The following is a 15,153-nucleotide window of genomic DNA, read 5'->3' on the forward strand; positions in this document are numbered from 1 at the left end:
GTTTTTTGGAACCAAACCATCGCTAGTACGGAACGGGATCTTTTAGAAACTCTGATAATTGGTATAGTTGATAAAATGATGGGATTTGAAATAACATTCTGGGAAAAGTTATGTGAGATTGAAGAGTCGGTGAAAGATTTTGATGACATACTGGATTGGTGGGTCAAATTGGTACGATTTTTATCAAAAGAAGAAAAGAACATTGTCAAACGAAAAAGAAAGAAATTGAGAAAGTTACTGAAACATGATGAGGATCGGATGGAAATGGCACTGGAAAGGTTTGATGATCATTTAAAATGTTTTGATTTCAAAAGTAATCTGGCTGAGCAGGGACATACTTTGTCGTCTGATATTGATAATTTAATTAATTTAACGGACATCATGAACAATAATTTTGATAATTCTAACTCAGAAAATTTAGAAAATAATGGGGATTTTAGCCATGTTATCTCGCCATTAGGGGTAGCGTCTGAGGTTGGGGAAGAAGAAAATAAGCGTCTTCAAGGGGTTTTTGTTTCTAAGAATGTTTTGAATCTTTCTAAACGTAGACTTTCTGAGGCTGAGATATCTCTTCTTTCAAAAGGGTTAAAATTCATTCCTACACCACGTTTCGTTGACAAAGCTGCTCTTAAAAACGATCTTGAGCGCTTTGGGAGGAAGCTTCGGTTGAAGTGGTTTTTTCAAAACGACGAACGTGATTTTGTGCCGGATCAGTTTAAAAAGAAATCGAACCGGTCTAAGAATTTTAACCCAAGAAACCAAGATGCAGCTATTGAGATGTATCTTAGTTGTTTGGAAGAAGAAATTCTTAATCTTAACACTAGAATAAGGGAACACAATATTTCTAAGGAGGAAAGGATAGCTATTGATTCTCTACGGAATGACACTTCAATTATCATCAAGGGGGCTGACAAGGGCTCGTGTATTGTGGTTTGGGATTGGGAGGATTATCTTAGGGAAGCTGAGTCGCAGATGAGAGTGTGTATGAGAAGCTCAGTGGGGATGCTGTTAGTCCGCTCATTGAGTTTGTCGAGTCTTGCATTGACTCTGTTGATAAAAGAGGTGACATTCCTAGAGATACTTTGGATTATTTTCTGGTTGAAAACCCTAAGATTGGTCGTTTTTATTTATTACCAAAAATCCACAAACAACTTTACAGGGTTCCCGGGAGACCTGTTATTTCAAATTCTTCGTATTATACGGAGAATATTTCGGCATTTCTTGATTTTCATCTAAAGCCTCTAGCTAAACAGGTCAAATCATTTGTTAAAGACACAAATGATTTTTTGAAAAAGCTTTCCTCTCTTCCTAATTTACCATCTGATACCATTTTATGCACTGGCCGATTTGCACTAAATCTGTACCGTCCCGTCCGAAATCATTTTTTGCATATATCTCATTAAGGTTTTAAAAGTGTTAATGATTTTTTTCTTTTTTCATCAGATACAGCTTGGTAATGGTACACTTTCTGCAAAATTTCATGTTTTAACTGTCTATCATTAGTATGCAATCATAAATTTTGTGTCAATTTTTTCTCGTTTTGGCAATTTTTAGCAAAAAAGTGCTTCAGTTTTATTGTAGCACTTTCTTTCCAGGAAGGTATTTGACCTGGAATTTTGATTTTCCAAATAGGCAATTTATTCATGTGTTTTTCTACAAAAAAAGTGTTTTGAAACCTTTTTCCATCTTGCTCTAGCAGTGATTTTCTGTTTACGTCCATTTTGACACCGAAATGTGTCCCGTCCGAAATCATTGCACATTGCCCCTATTTTAAGAGTGTTTATTGAAGGTTTTTTTAAGTTTGAGAGTAAGCTCAATCTGTATGTGTTTGAAAACCTGTCAAAAAATATGATTTTACCATTAGGTTACCATTCTACAGGTCCCAGTGCATTGGTGATTGGAAGTGACACCAAAAAATGTCCCGTCCGAAATCACAATAAGATTGACAATATTTCTGAAATTCTTCTGCAGGGTTAGAAAGATTTTGAATGGCTGAATATTGTAATCTAGGATAGAGCATATTTTTAATTGAGTAAATCTAAGATTCAAAGCTCTTCAGATTTGATTCCAGGGGTACTAGAAAAAATGTCCCGTCCGAAATCATTTGTCCTGTCCGAAATCATAACTTTTCAAATATGTTTCAATTTGTAATAAAATGAATGTTTAACATTCAGGAAGTTATTAGCAAGACCTAGTGGTAAGAAAAATGTTCAAACAGGCCAATTGAAGTAAGTTTTTATACCTTTATTTTAACCTTGAAAATAGGAATTGATTTCGGACGGACATTTTCCTGTAAAAATAGGTATTGTATTAAAACCACTACTGGAACAAAAAGAGTGGAAGATTCTCAAGTATTTTCTATTTGGAATAGTAGTATATTTACTTGTATACTTACTGATAATATGTAGAAAGAAAAAGTTTAGCAAAACTTGAAATAAACAGATTTTTATGAAAATGATTTCGGACGGGACAGGAAAGATTTAGTGCAAATCACCCTGAAAAAAAATGAAAAAGGTGATACAGATTTTTAAGATGTATTCTAATTTGAGGAAGGCCTTTATACAAACAATTTCAGGCTGTTCTACAGCTTCCTTACTTCCTCAATACATTGTTCTGATGTATTCTAGCCTTTAGTTTTGCAAATTTTGTCCGTTCGAAATCATTTTCGATATCTACATGCCAATCAAAAGAATGCAACAAAAAAAGGATTTCACCTAAGTTTAGTGATACTTAAATATCACCTGTTACAACCCTTGTAATATGTGATACTCTCTAAAGTGCAAGTTAGTTTTGATTTTTTTTACAACAAATTTACCATTTTCATACGCTCTAACAGCTCCACGAGCCCCTATATCTTTATTATTAGGCCTTAAAAGGTGGTGTCAAGGTACATTTCCATGAAATATAGGCTATAGACTGTCATAGAAAAGTAGAGTTATGTTTAAAAAATGAACTTTATTTTTCATGATTTCGGACGGGACACGGTACAGATTTAGCGCAAATCGCCCGCACCGCAGACGTAGTTGGTCTCTATCCTAGTACCCCCCATGAGGATGGTCTAGAATCTCTGCGGCATGCTTTTGATAGTAGGGATGAAAAAACAATCTCTACCAGCAGTCTTTTGGAGCTTTCGAAATGTGTTCTAGAAAATAACATCTTTGAACACAACAGCGAGGTTTTTAAACAAAAGCAAGGTACAGCAATTGGTACTAAAATGGCACCAAACTATGCCATTCTCTTTATGAGTGATCTTGAAGAAAAGATTCCACACAATCTCAAACCTTTAGTCTGGTGGAGATATATCGATGACATCTTCTTTCTCTGGCAGCACGGTGAAGAATCTCAGAAACTTTTCTTTGACCACTTAAATAGCGATGAAACCCATAGTAGGGGAAATTTTGTTCGATTTTTTTAAATCGCTCGATTGTTTTGTTATAAGCCCTTGCTATACATTTTTGGAAAGCTAAGGGGTAGGGGAATCGAAATTACGATGTTTCCAATTTTTTTTCCGGACACTTTGGTGTGATTTTCGGGCAAATATGACGGTCTCAGCCAAAAATCATAGGGTTAAAGATTAATGAAAATTTTAGCTTGAGAAAACGGAGACCTGTTGTATATTTTTGGAAAGCTCTCAAAAAATTAGGATTAGAGATAAATTGCAAGTATAGGTGATTTCAGTACCTAACTCGAGATATTGAGCTTCAAAAAGCGCAAAAACTGGACAAAACAGCTGTTTCTGGCTGAAAAACACGGTTTTCAAGGGTTAATATCTTGAGATGAGACAATCTGGCCTGTATTTTCACTTACTGTTAAATCTCTTTGACAACAAATTTGTTTTGATAACTCCACCAATCATACTTTCTGTCATAAAACATGTCACGATAACTTTCAATGATAGCTTGCCCTTTTTAACTTTTTTTTTTTCATTCAAAATGACCGGACACCGATTGGAGAATTAGAGAACACCTATCTATCTATGTATTTCAGTAGTTAACAACATAAATGTTTGTTTTCCCTACATATAAAAGCATTAACAAAAATAAGATAAATGAAATTGGTTTAATAATAAAAAATGTTTGTATGTTTATTCAATAACAATAATAAATATGTTAAAAATTCTAAAAAAAAACAACCTAAAGTATGTTTGGTTGAGGACAAAGCCTAGGTTATCGAGATTAAGAGTAACGAGCATAAGGCTAAACAAAATGTTCTGAGAATGCCAAGATACGTGGAGTCATTCCTATCTTCCATATTCAAAATGTTAGCTGGCAATTTATTCCACCAGTTAATAGATGCTGGGATAAATGAGTCCTGGTACGCAATTACATGTCCATGTATTGGTTGGTATTTATTACTATCCCGAACAGGTTTGGGTAAAATACCAGGCACCTGCCGCCTAACCACCTGCCGCCTAACCACCTATCGCCCGATACGATTAACAAAGAACGAATGTGTAACTTGTCGCGCGAGTGACGTTGAACACCCTGCATTGTTTTGCCACTACATGTTTTTTTTATAAGCAAGTGTATGCCCCTTGGTCAGGCTTGTGTATGCTTAAAAATTCTGAAAGCATCCAGGCATAGTTTATGCTTATTATATGCTTATGAATCATGCTTATAATCAGTGGCGTGGTGGCAGGGGGGCCCAGGCCCCCCCAGCGGAGCCCTTTTTAGAAGGGGCGCCCAAAAATAAGCAACGCCAAGAAGGATTTTTCAGGCGCCCATATCGAAAGATTGACAAATGAAAAAACAAAAATGGCGCCCCTCATCACCTCAAAAACTCAAAATTTTCTGGCTCGCTTCGCTCGCACACTCCCTTTTTTGTGTTCATAATGAGCGTATAAAGAGAGGCGCCAAAAACAAAAAATCTTTAAAAAGGGCGCCATATAAATTGCCTTGGCCACCCCAGAGAAATTTTCCCACCATGCCACTGCTTATAATTCACCTCCAGCCAAGTTCTTAGTGAAATTTCAGAAATTTTGTAAAAATTGTTCAGATTTTGGAAGTAGTGGAATTAGCAAGCCGTGGAACGTCTTTTTTTACTTGACCTCTACCAAACCTTTTTAAACAGATAATAAACGACAACTTGAAAATTATTTCAGGCTGACATATATGCTCATGGTATGCGTGGCACCCTTAAAAAACTCTGCAATTTTGATAGTATGTAATAGTTTTGATAGTTTTGACCATGTAATTGCACATTTAAATCTCGGAAGTTTAAGCGCGCAATAAAAGGATTTCCTAGACTGAATACTTTTTAGCATGAGACAAAAATACAGGAAAGTCTAAAGAGTTGGCAGAATCATAAAAATGCCCTTCAATATTTTTTATATGTCCATCATATCGATCATACATGTCATGGGATGGGGGTGGACGGGATAGACGGACATAAAATACTGAAAATTTCCTAACGCGAGGGACTCCTTTATAAGGTTATGTAAATGAATTTGAATGCTAAAACACTGTGTTGTCTTACTATACTAAAGATATACCTTAAAGTCTTAGTATATTACAGTTAAACACAACTGTTAATGACAGCTTTTCAAAAAAAATGTTGAAATGTAAATATAAAAAAAACAACACAAACAACATAAATTTTGAGGTACCGGAGGAGATTGACGAAAACATTTTTAGTGGTAAAAGATCAGAATAAATAGTCTTACCATACTGCCAAGAAATTCCAAAAAAGTGTAAAGTAGATTTCAGTTTCAGTTTTGTTACTGTTTTGAGCAATCCTCTCCCACAAAATGGCCACTACCGCCTAGTCCGCCCAAGCTTGGATCATTTTAGCTAGAATGAACTAATATCGGCAGGTTTGAATCGTTTCCATCCGTTGTTCATCGTTCTTATGTAACGCGCGTGCATGGCTCTTCTTGTCAGTTTTCAGAGTTTTATATGATATTTTTTTGTAAAAATATATTATACCAGGACCCTTGTCAACTGGAACAGACTCAGATTAAATAAACACTAACGTGAACTCCCTAGTACACAGCTTTTGAATTCAATCAATTTTCAAAACATGAGAGCAATCCTTGCTCGATCCGCACGGCACTCTGGCCCTGCGAAAGCAATAACAAATTCAACTTTTGATGGATTAGATCAAATGTTTGCTTTGTATATTATTCCATTCTATTTACCACAATTTCGACGATCCTGGAAAAATAAAGCATCTATAGCGCTATCCAGAATTGTAATCATCCCCGGTAGGTGATGGACAAAAGACTTTGGCCCGGAGGAAGGTAGGATTCACACATCCCTCCCCTCTGATATGATTTGATCCGAAGGGGGGGGGGGTACTAGGTTTGAGAGGTGAGGGGTATGTCCAAGCCAAAAATCGAAAATTGACCCTAAGAGAGGAAAAATTAGCGTTTTTGGGACCCTTACAGAGACTTTTCTCATAATTTTTGTTTATTTTCACTCGATTTTTGTCCAAATTTTAGAAAATCACGACCCTTTGATAAAGGAAATTTTGAATTTCGTAATTTTTTGTACCCCTTTGAGAGACTTTTGAGGGTGTGAAAAAAGCTCAGCCAAATTAAGGCACGTCCAAATTTACCGTAATTTTTTATCACCGTTTCCACTTGTCAAATCATATCACTTCATACATCGAAAGACTGGTATTACAGTGAAGGTCACTACTAGTAGACTGGCTTAATCATAATCAATTTTTACAGCAAAAAAATATTAAGAAAGAACCAAAAAATACTGACGTCAGCAAGACTTGTTATTTGATTTGAACATGGATTTATTATAGAGACTCTGGATAAACATCGAATGAAACGGTGGAGAGCAAAGTATTGTCTTTCTATTGTTTCAGAAAACAATCAATGTACAGGTTTGTCCGCAAAGGACAACTGTCATGGCGGCTCGAAGGACTCTGATTTTGAAAAATGATTAATACTCTTTTTCTAAAAAGTTCTCTAACTTTTTCTATTCGTACTTTTTCTGGCCAAAAGTTTGAAAATAAATGCTAGAATACCAAACACGGATACATTTATGAAATCTGGTGTGAGAAAAAAATCATCAGACGAGTAAAATCAAACAAAATGCTTATAATGACACGAAATTTTGAATTTTCGATTTTAATAGCTTTTCCATTGTATTTTCTGTCATGGCATTTAAGGAATCGTCTTTTTAGAGTCATTACTGAAAAGGTGATTCCCTCAAGTTCAACTTTGACAGATCAAACAATGAAAAGCATGGAATTTCTCAAAAACTGCAGTCATTAAGACTGAAACTTTTTGCCGTAGGGCTAGGCTATGGCAAATTTTGCAAATTTTACAATCTATAGAAAGAACTGAATAAAAAACGTGCAAATACTTTAAAAAATCAAAAATGTCATTTTTTCTCTTTGTTTTGGTTCCTTTGTTTGATTTGAAATGCCAGAAAAGGGGATTCCTTTGCTCAAAATGGCATTTCAAATGCCAACGAAATGCCAACACGCTGGCATCATTAGGCATTTGGCAAACCGAACAATTGCGCGGAACATTAGAATTCAAAAGAATACTGCAAGCAATTACAAATGCTAGGCTGGTCTAAACGCAGCCACTGCGGACAAGGCTTGTACATGAGATTTGGACCAAAGTTGCACATCATTAAAAGGATAATTTTTAATCAAATGTTTTTTCAAATCTTGCTGACGTCAGCAGAAATCAGAAAAATACGAAATTTTGCAGTAAAGTGCTGACGTCAGCAAAATCTCAAAATATGCTTTTTTCATATAATGATTCTTTTAATGATAAATTCGATCTTTTGCCCAAAGTTTAAAAATCTAATTCATAGAAAGATCTGTTTCTCCTCAAAAACCAAAAGTTGGAAATATTTTGAAAATATGATGTTTCAGATTTGGAAATATCATGAAATATGATATTTCCTCAAGTTTGGAAATATAGAAAAGTCATATTTCCATATTTACAAATGTATATGGAAATATCATATGTTCAAGATATTTCCAGGATTGGAAATCTCTTATTTCGCCCAGTGAAAACTCATCTCGTCCAGATCTGTCTCCACAATTTTCAGGTAGGGGGTGGATATCTATTTCCCTCTCCTAGAGAAATCTTTATTTTTTTTCAAACACAATTGGGAATCATTTTAACTTATTTTGTACGAGGGATTTACAAACTTTTTCACATCGAATTGAAAAGGATGTAAAGCAAGATTGGCCAAAAGAGGAAAATAAAAACAATTTTTGTTTATTCAGAACCAACGGCATAATAGAATACCCGGAAAACTTATCAACAAATGAAGGAAGGTAAGGCTATGACTGGTGTACAAATTTATATCGAGATTTGATCATACAAGCTCCCCACAAAATAAACGGATGAAAACATATAAAAAACCGACCTGCCATTTTTTAAAATAAATAGCATTATTGAATTAACATTACACATATACAAGCTTTAACATCATCTTGATCAAAATTAACAAAAATATTATCTAAAAATATATAGTAGATCTTTGTGTAAGAAAATAATGGTTATTTTACAAGTCAAGTTATAAGTTTGGTACCCTAAATCGAACCTAAAAACTAGCTATTGTCAACGCTATGAGGTACTGAAATTATCCTTATTGATGAGGAAGTAATGCATCATAAATACTTCCAACTTTACATTATCAGAGCAAGATGAGATTCGAAACTGGTACCTTAAAGGAAGAAATTTTGGCGGGAATTTAATTTGGCGGATTGCCAAAAGAGTTTTCTAGAGGGAATTTAATTTGGCGGGTGGACGAAAAAACTAAATTTTGCGGGAATTTAATTTGGCGTTTGCTGAAAAATTTATCCTTAAAATGGCGTTAAAACAGCAAAAAAAATGCAAAACCATCTTAAAAGAGATCATATTTTCAAAAAGTTTAATTTGGCGGATGGCGGAAAAAAGAAATCTTAGCGGGAACTTTATTTGCAAATCCGCCAAATCCGCAAAATTTTCTTTCCGCCAAAATTTCTTCCTTTAAGGTACATTACTTTGTACACGCCGTTTGCACAAAACATTTAAAAAATCAAGTCAATTACTGACCTTGTCTGATTCTTACAGTCTTACAGACAGTGGCTCGTAAAAGTGTTTCCCTCTTGGATAACCTATTACAGAACAGTAAATTAAAAAGAATATGCGAGAAATATTTACAAAACTAAGTAAAAGTAAAGGAAAGAAAATTCTAATGATATTTCGCTTTCTCGTTAGCTAAAGCCAGTTTCCGAATGTTAGCCAATGAGCCTGCTGCAGCTTCTTGTAAAACGTCATCTTTCGAACCAACCATTTTCACCAAACTCTATAAAATAGAAAAACAAAAAATCTTCAAAACAAATTATTTTTTCCACAAAAGTGATATTTTAATGCTCTAATAATACACCTTTTCGTCCGTAGTCGCGCGGGCATTTTTTGTCCGCTTTATCCCACTAAAACCGTCCCAGTCCTTTTTTTCGCACAAAAAGACAATAGAAAAATGCGTCAAAAGAGGATTGGGACGGTTTTAGTGGGATAAAGCGGACAAAAAATGCCCTGGCGACTACGGACGAAAAGGTGTATTAGTGAAGACTTTGAAATCTTGTCCAATGTTAAGTTCACAAAAACGTTTAGGGTCTGTAGTTCCCGCTTGAGATCAACGTCTAAAAGAATTGGAGGCTCTTTTAATCAAAATTTGGAACTCAAGATTTTGAATATATTATGTTGAATATCTCACATTCTTATCTCTATCGACTAAATTTTTCTTTTATTTTTGTGCTCGAGGAGAATACCAGCTTAAAAAGCCGTGAAGTTGAAGGGCTGTAAGAGTATAAGAAGTAACAGACTGATACATCTGGCAGATTTAGTTGTAGCTCGTGAGTGATAGCTCTTACCTCCACCACAAGGCTCTCATGCATCGCAATACAATTCTTTGGGTCACGTGACAACTGGAACAAAGCTTTAGCCGTGGCGCGATGGACGTCAGAATTTTTAGAATTCAAATAGTCAACAAGTGGAGCTACGGCACCAGCTTGACCGAAAGCAACTCTATTGTTACCCCATGTGCAACATCTGGCAATCGCTTCAGCTAAATGATGACGTAGTCGATCGTCTGACTATAAGCGAAGAAAAAAATAGGAAATCCATTATAAGAGCATATCTTACACATTTTACATCCATTTGTATATTATTCGATTAAGGAGACAAAAGGGACCTCTGAAAGTCGAACTTTCAATGAAATTCAAAGTGAAGAATTTTTTAAGACGTTTCTTTCCACTCTGAGCGCTAAAAAGAGGAATGTAGTTTTCAAAAAGCGATTTCGGCCAGCAATGTTTAATCTTGGTACTCTTCTTAGTTGGATATGAGTAACAATTTTTGTTTGAATTTACTAGAAATTTCAAGTGTTCGGTTCTTAAGAATTGGCAATATTTGCCAAGAATACTCTCTAAGGAATAAACTAAAAGGACAGGAAAGTTACACAATAATCAATAAATAGTCTGAATCACAGACCTCTATACTTCCTAGCTTTAAGGGACTTTTTCGTCTAGGAAAATCACCAAGTCAACAGAATTGATCATTTATAAATCTTTTATCAATCAGAGCTTTGTTCTATGTTCGGAAGGAAATATCACTATATGGGGGCTGTTTTACAATTATCAGTTTCGTACTATATGTCAGGCGTTCTTTCAGAAAATACCGATTTATTTCTATACTATCCGACACTAGGCTGCACGCATCCCCTCTGATATGATTTGATATAGGGGATGCGTATCGTCTAAAATATTTCTGCCCCAACTTACCCCCGTCGTTTCTTTTTTCTTTTTTGATTAAGCGTCATAGCAATACAATGACTTCTTTTTTCCTTTGTTCAATGAATGAAATTGATAATTATAAAAACAACAGCACAATGACTTCATTTTTTTCTTTCTTTGATTGGGTGTGACGAAATTATGTAAATTTATGCAAATTTTAGTTACCCCAAATTTGAGGTAACTCTCGGACGAGAATTTCATACACGATACTCATCCCCTATAACAAAATAAATTCTGGGGATGCGCGCAGCCTAATCCGACACAGAAACAACAATAATGTACACATTTTTTTATAAGAAGAAGTTTGAAGTTTATAAGAAAACAAGTTTTAAGTTTGGCCAAAACCTAATAGCAAATTATAGGAACAAGTGCAAGCATATGACTGTTTTTTATAATTTTAAGTCAATAAATGAATAAAGTAAGCAAATAAAGAACATCAAGAACATTTACAAAATAAACAAGGCTAGTGGAGCCTCTACCAAAAAATATTCAAGTCATTAGTAATAAGTCGCGTGCATTTAAACGTAAATAAATGACCTTTATGTTTGAGCTAAAGCCTTTGTATGTTCATAACTTTTCGTGTTTTAAGCGTAAATAATGTTCCTAGAAGTGTTCTTATTTTCACCATTCTGTGACTATTTTCGAGCAATTTTTTAAGGAATCGGATGTTTTAGAGTTCTTTACTTGTTCTTAATATTTTGGTCATCGTTTGGTATTACCTTATCGGGGAAAAAAATGTCGGCGGAAAGTGACGAATTTGAAATTTTGGTTGGGGAAAAGGGGGGAAAAGTGACGAATTTGAAATTTTGGTCGGGGGAAAGCGACGAAAATGCCTCTAGGTGACGAAATTTTCCCCGACGAAAAAAAAAAACCGACTAAATAAAACTCTGATATTTTTTCCCCGATAAGGTATGCTCTTATATAATTTGTTCTTATTAAAACGCGTAGAATTTGTACGTCTTTCTTAAAACATTCACCAACTTTATTCAACCACAGCTGATTCTAATCTTGATCAACAAGCCACATGCTAAATGGACCTACCTGATTATGAGAGTCAGATAAAAATAGAACTAGAAAAAAAATGTCAAGCACAGAATCAAAAAAGCACAATGAGAAGGAAAAACGAAATAAAAAGCACGTCACTCGTCACTGAATGGTTAAAAGGTGAGAAAGTAAAACGTTGATTTAACATAAACTTTAACATCTCTACTCTATTTCCTGGAAGTTATTTTTCAAAATTTTAGGTAGCTTTTTTCTAATGCCCCCAAAACGTAGGTTTGCAATTTTAGCGATTTCTAGAGATCTCTTTAAGATATGAAAACAAAATTTTGACCATAGTTTGGAAATGTGATTCAGAGGGATTAGGTCATAAATCTGTTCAATAAAATTTTCACAGTACACCCCTGGTTGTTAAAACGCAGGTTTGGGGCCCCCAAAACGTAGATGTAGTTGAAATCAAATTATCAAGCCGAGTATGGTTGGTTTTTTGGTGTCATCAACAAAACAAACGAACACAGCTTAATTTATAAGACCTCGAGGAAGGTCCAAAAATACAAAAAAAAATCACAAGCTGCCCACTTACAGTATGTGTCAGTTTCGCTAACATAGGGACCACGCCATGATCTGTGATCACCGCTAGATTCTCTTCATCTTTGGCAATATTTGCAATTGCTGCACAAACACTGGCCAAAACCTTTAAGAAAAGAAATTCCTTTTTAGTTTCCAAATATTTTAGGTGAAGGAAAATTCGCAAGACAAAACTTTCGCGAGATCCGAAATTCTGCGAAATTTCCTTTCGCTAAATTTAGGAAAATTATTTCTTATGAGCATTGTAGACTTTGGTAAATTCTTGGGTAAAGATCAAAAACATAAAACGTAAACTGGCTTAAAATTTAAATTTTCTTGGAATCTGATGAAAATAGTTGGTCCATAGCTTTAAAAGAAGATGATAAAAATCAAGACGTTATTGCTTTATAGAAATTCAAACTTTCGCGGGCGAGATCCAAAATTAGAAATTTTCATTGAATAATAGAAATTCAATTTATATAGATATTTGATCTCAATTTATCTCAGTTTTATATCATGCTTTTAGTTTGTACTTTTGTTTGCCACCATGTAGAAACCACCTTCAAGTAATTACTCTAAATACATGGTTTCCACGTGATAGAAAAAAACAATGCAAAACATAATTCTCCTTATAATTTTGAAGAATTCCATTGGATCAAACCTCAGTTTCTTCAGATTTCAACAAAGAGACAATAAGTTCCAGACCACCAACGAATGATCGAACCATTTCACCCGCATCCTGAAAAATAAAACACAAATCATTATTATTTGCCAAAGAAAAATCACGTAATGCACATCAACCAAACAGATTCACGAGGTGAAAAATACACACAGTGGTTTAACTCAATAAAACATTTCTTTTTTCAATTTATCTTTAGTGAGTTGGAACATAGTAGTTTTCCAGGAAGGGATTCAACGCACGCACGCACGCACCAAAGCTTCCATTAAAAAAATCATAAGGTCTAGGACAACCATATAAAGAAGTTTTGACGAGTAAAGAAAATAAACAGATTAGCTATAAGCAAAAAGCTCGTACCCAAAAATTTAAAAATGTCAAAAAATGAAGGTCTTCAAATCTCTCTAAAACCTATTTTTATGGGAATCTATGGTATTTTGTAGCAAAAAGCAAAAAAAAATAGAGCTTAACCTCGCATTTTTTAGGTTTTTGTAAAATCGCAGGCCAAAATAGGAGAAAAAAGCATTTTCTTCTCATTGACTTCATTTTTAACCCCTACTTTTAACCATTTTTGAAATCTACATAAAATTTCCGACAATTTGATATATAACATGCATATGTTCCCGAAAAATCAACATAGGCTAAATCTGAGCCTGCTGCTACGGTACTGAAAAAACTGCTTTGGAATGATGTCCTTATTACAGGTTTTTTTTTTCAGGTATAGATTCAAAAAACTTACCAAAAGGCCTCTTTTTCAAGCTGAGTCAACTTTCTATAGGACTTGGACTGGTTAATCTATGATTTGAGGCTTTCAAATCCATTTTTTCACTGACTAGTACTAGGTCAGAGTTTTTGTCACGCCGTGACGGAAAATTTTCAATAGCCTGTAAAAATCTATGAGAGTGGAATCAGGCCTTAATTTTCTCCATGAAACATCAACCATATATAGTGTTAATCAGAAACCTAAAATAGAAATTCAAAAATCAACCCACAAGATTTTCTGTAGCCCTTTTTAGTTTTTGTCACGCCGTGACGGAAAATTTGGGCCAATGTCAAAATTGCCCTATCTTTTCGTCAAGTGTACTTGAATTGAGATTTCTTTGCTTGAAAATTCTTCAAATAGGTAGAGTATATCAGAATATGCAAAAAATAGAGTCAAAAATGCAAAATTACAATGAACTAGAGGTCCTGCAAGGTGGATTTTCTCATTTTTGATCAAAATGTTTCGTAGACTAATTTTGGAAAAACCCGGTTTTTTTTTAGGATTTAGCTCATGTTTTAACTTTCTAAGTTTATTTTTCTCATTCTAGTATGTATTTCTGACAACTTTACATTAAAATTATAATATTTCTTACAAATTCAGGAAAATAATTACATATTTCTCATTTATGATTTTTAGCGTTTCATCACTTTTTTGGCCAAAAATGGGTCATTTTTAGGCCGAAATCCAAAAAAACCGGAATATTAACTTGAAAATAACCCTATCATGTTATATATCAGTGGAAGCGGAATTTTGAGTAGATTTTGAATATCCAAGTTTCATGTCCTGAAAAAGAACTCAAGTCAAATTATTATGCTTTAACAGCTAAAAATAGACATAGGTACGAGCTTTTTGCTTATGGCTGATTGCAGAAACTAGTTTTGTCTGTATACAGACCCAGTATACGGCTTATTTCAAAATTCATTGCCGTAGAGGGTCTGTTGTCATTGTCCATAGCTTCAGCCAGGTTTCTAGCTCCCCCCAACAATTTAGCTCCCCCCAAAAAATTGCCTTGTGCTAGGTCCCCTAACACTTCAGGTCCCCCAAAAAACATTGTTCTCCGGCCCCCGTAGAGATGTTCTCCGGCCCCCGTAGAGATGTTCTCCGGCCCCCGCAGAGATGTTCTCCGGCCCCCGTAGAGAGAAGTCAATAAAAAATATATGCGAGTACAATACTGATAAAAGAAAACAAAATTTTACTTGTATCAATATTTATATTTACAAATCTTTTTATATTTGATTTAATAGTAGATAAAAGATCTTTTGAAATTAATTGAACAGCCCCCAGAGTCTCAGTCAGATCATCTAGGCCCCCAACAATCTAGGTCCCCCAAATATTTTGGTAATTTTAGTCCTTTAAAGGGCAAAATATTTCCTAGCCCCCAAAAGTAAGGGGG

At 34.7% G+C, this 15,153-nt stretch overlaps 2 protein-coding genes across 3 annotated transcripts in view; both read right to left on the bottom strand.

Annotated features, from left to right (window-relative positions):
- Nucleotides 1-5,777, bottom strand: part of LOC136807261 (F-actin-capping protein subunit beta-like) — a 12,846-nt gene extending 7,069 nt beyond the window's left edge. For both annotated transcript variants that reach the window (XM_067063861.1, XM_067063862.1), the window contains exon 1: nt 5,663-5,777. In XM_067063861.1, the coding sequence (XP_066919962.1) occupies nt 5,663-5,665 (3 nt within the window). In that variant the 5' untranslated portion in view covers nt 5,666-5,777. The remainder of the gene's footprint in view (nt 1-5,662) is intronic.
- Nucleotides 5,778-8,393: 2,616 nt separating this feature from the next.
- LOC136807263 (outer dynein arm-docking complex subunit 2-like) overlaps nt 8,394-15,153 on the bottom strand; it is a 53,931-nt gene continuing 47,171 nt past the window's right edge. Inside the window, exons 12-15 of the mRNA XM_067063864.1 lie at nt 12,983-13,060; nt 12,338-12,448; nt 9,838-10,059; nt 8,394-9,269 (exon numbers count right to left, since the gene is read on the bottom strand). Of these exons, the coding sequence (XP_066919965.1) occupies nt 9,156-9,269; nt 9,838-10,059; nt 12,338-12,448; nt 12,983-13,060 (525 nt within the window). The 3' untranslated portion in view covers nt 8,394-9,155. The remainder of the gene's footprint in view (nt 9,270-9,837; nt 10,060-12,337; nt 12,449-12,982; nt 13,061-15,153) is intronic.

Source organism: Clytia hemisphaerica, unplaced genomic scaffold, assembly GCF_902728285.1.
Source record: "Clytia hemisphaerica strain Z4C2 unplaced genomic scaffold, Clytia hemisphaerica genome assembly, whole genome shotgun sequence".
NCBI classification, from domain to species: Eukaryota; Metazoa; Cnidaria; class Hydrozoa; order Leptothecata; family Clytiidae; genus Clytia; species Clytia hemisphaerica.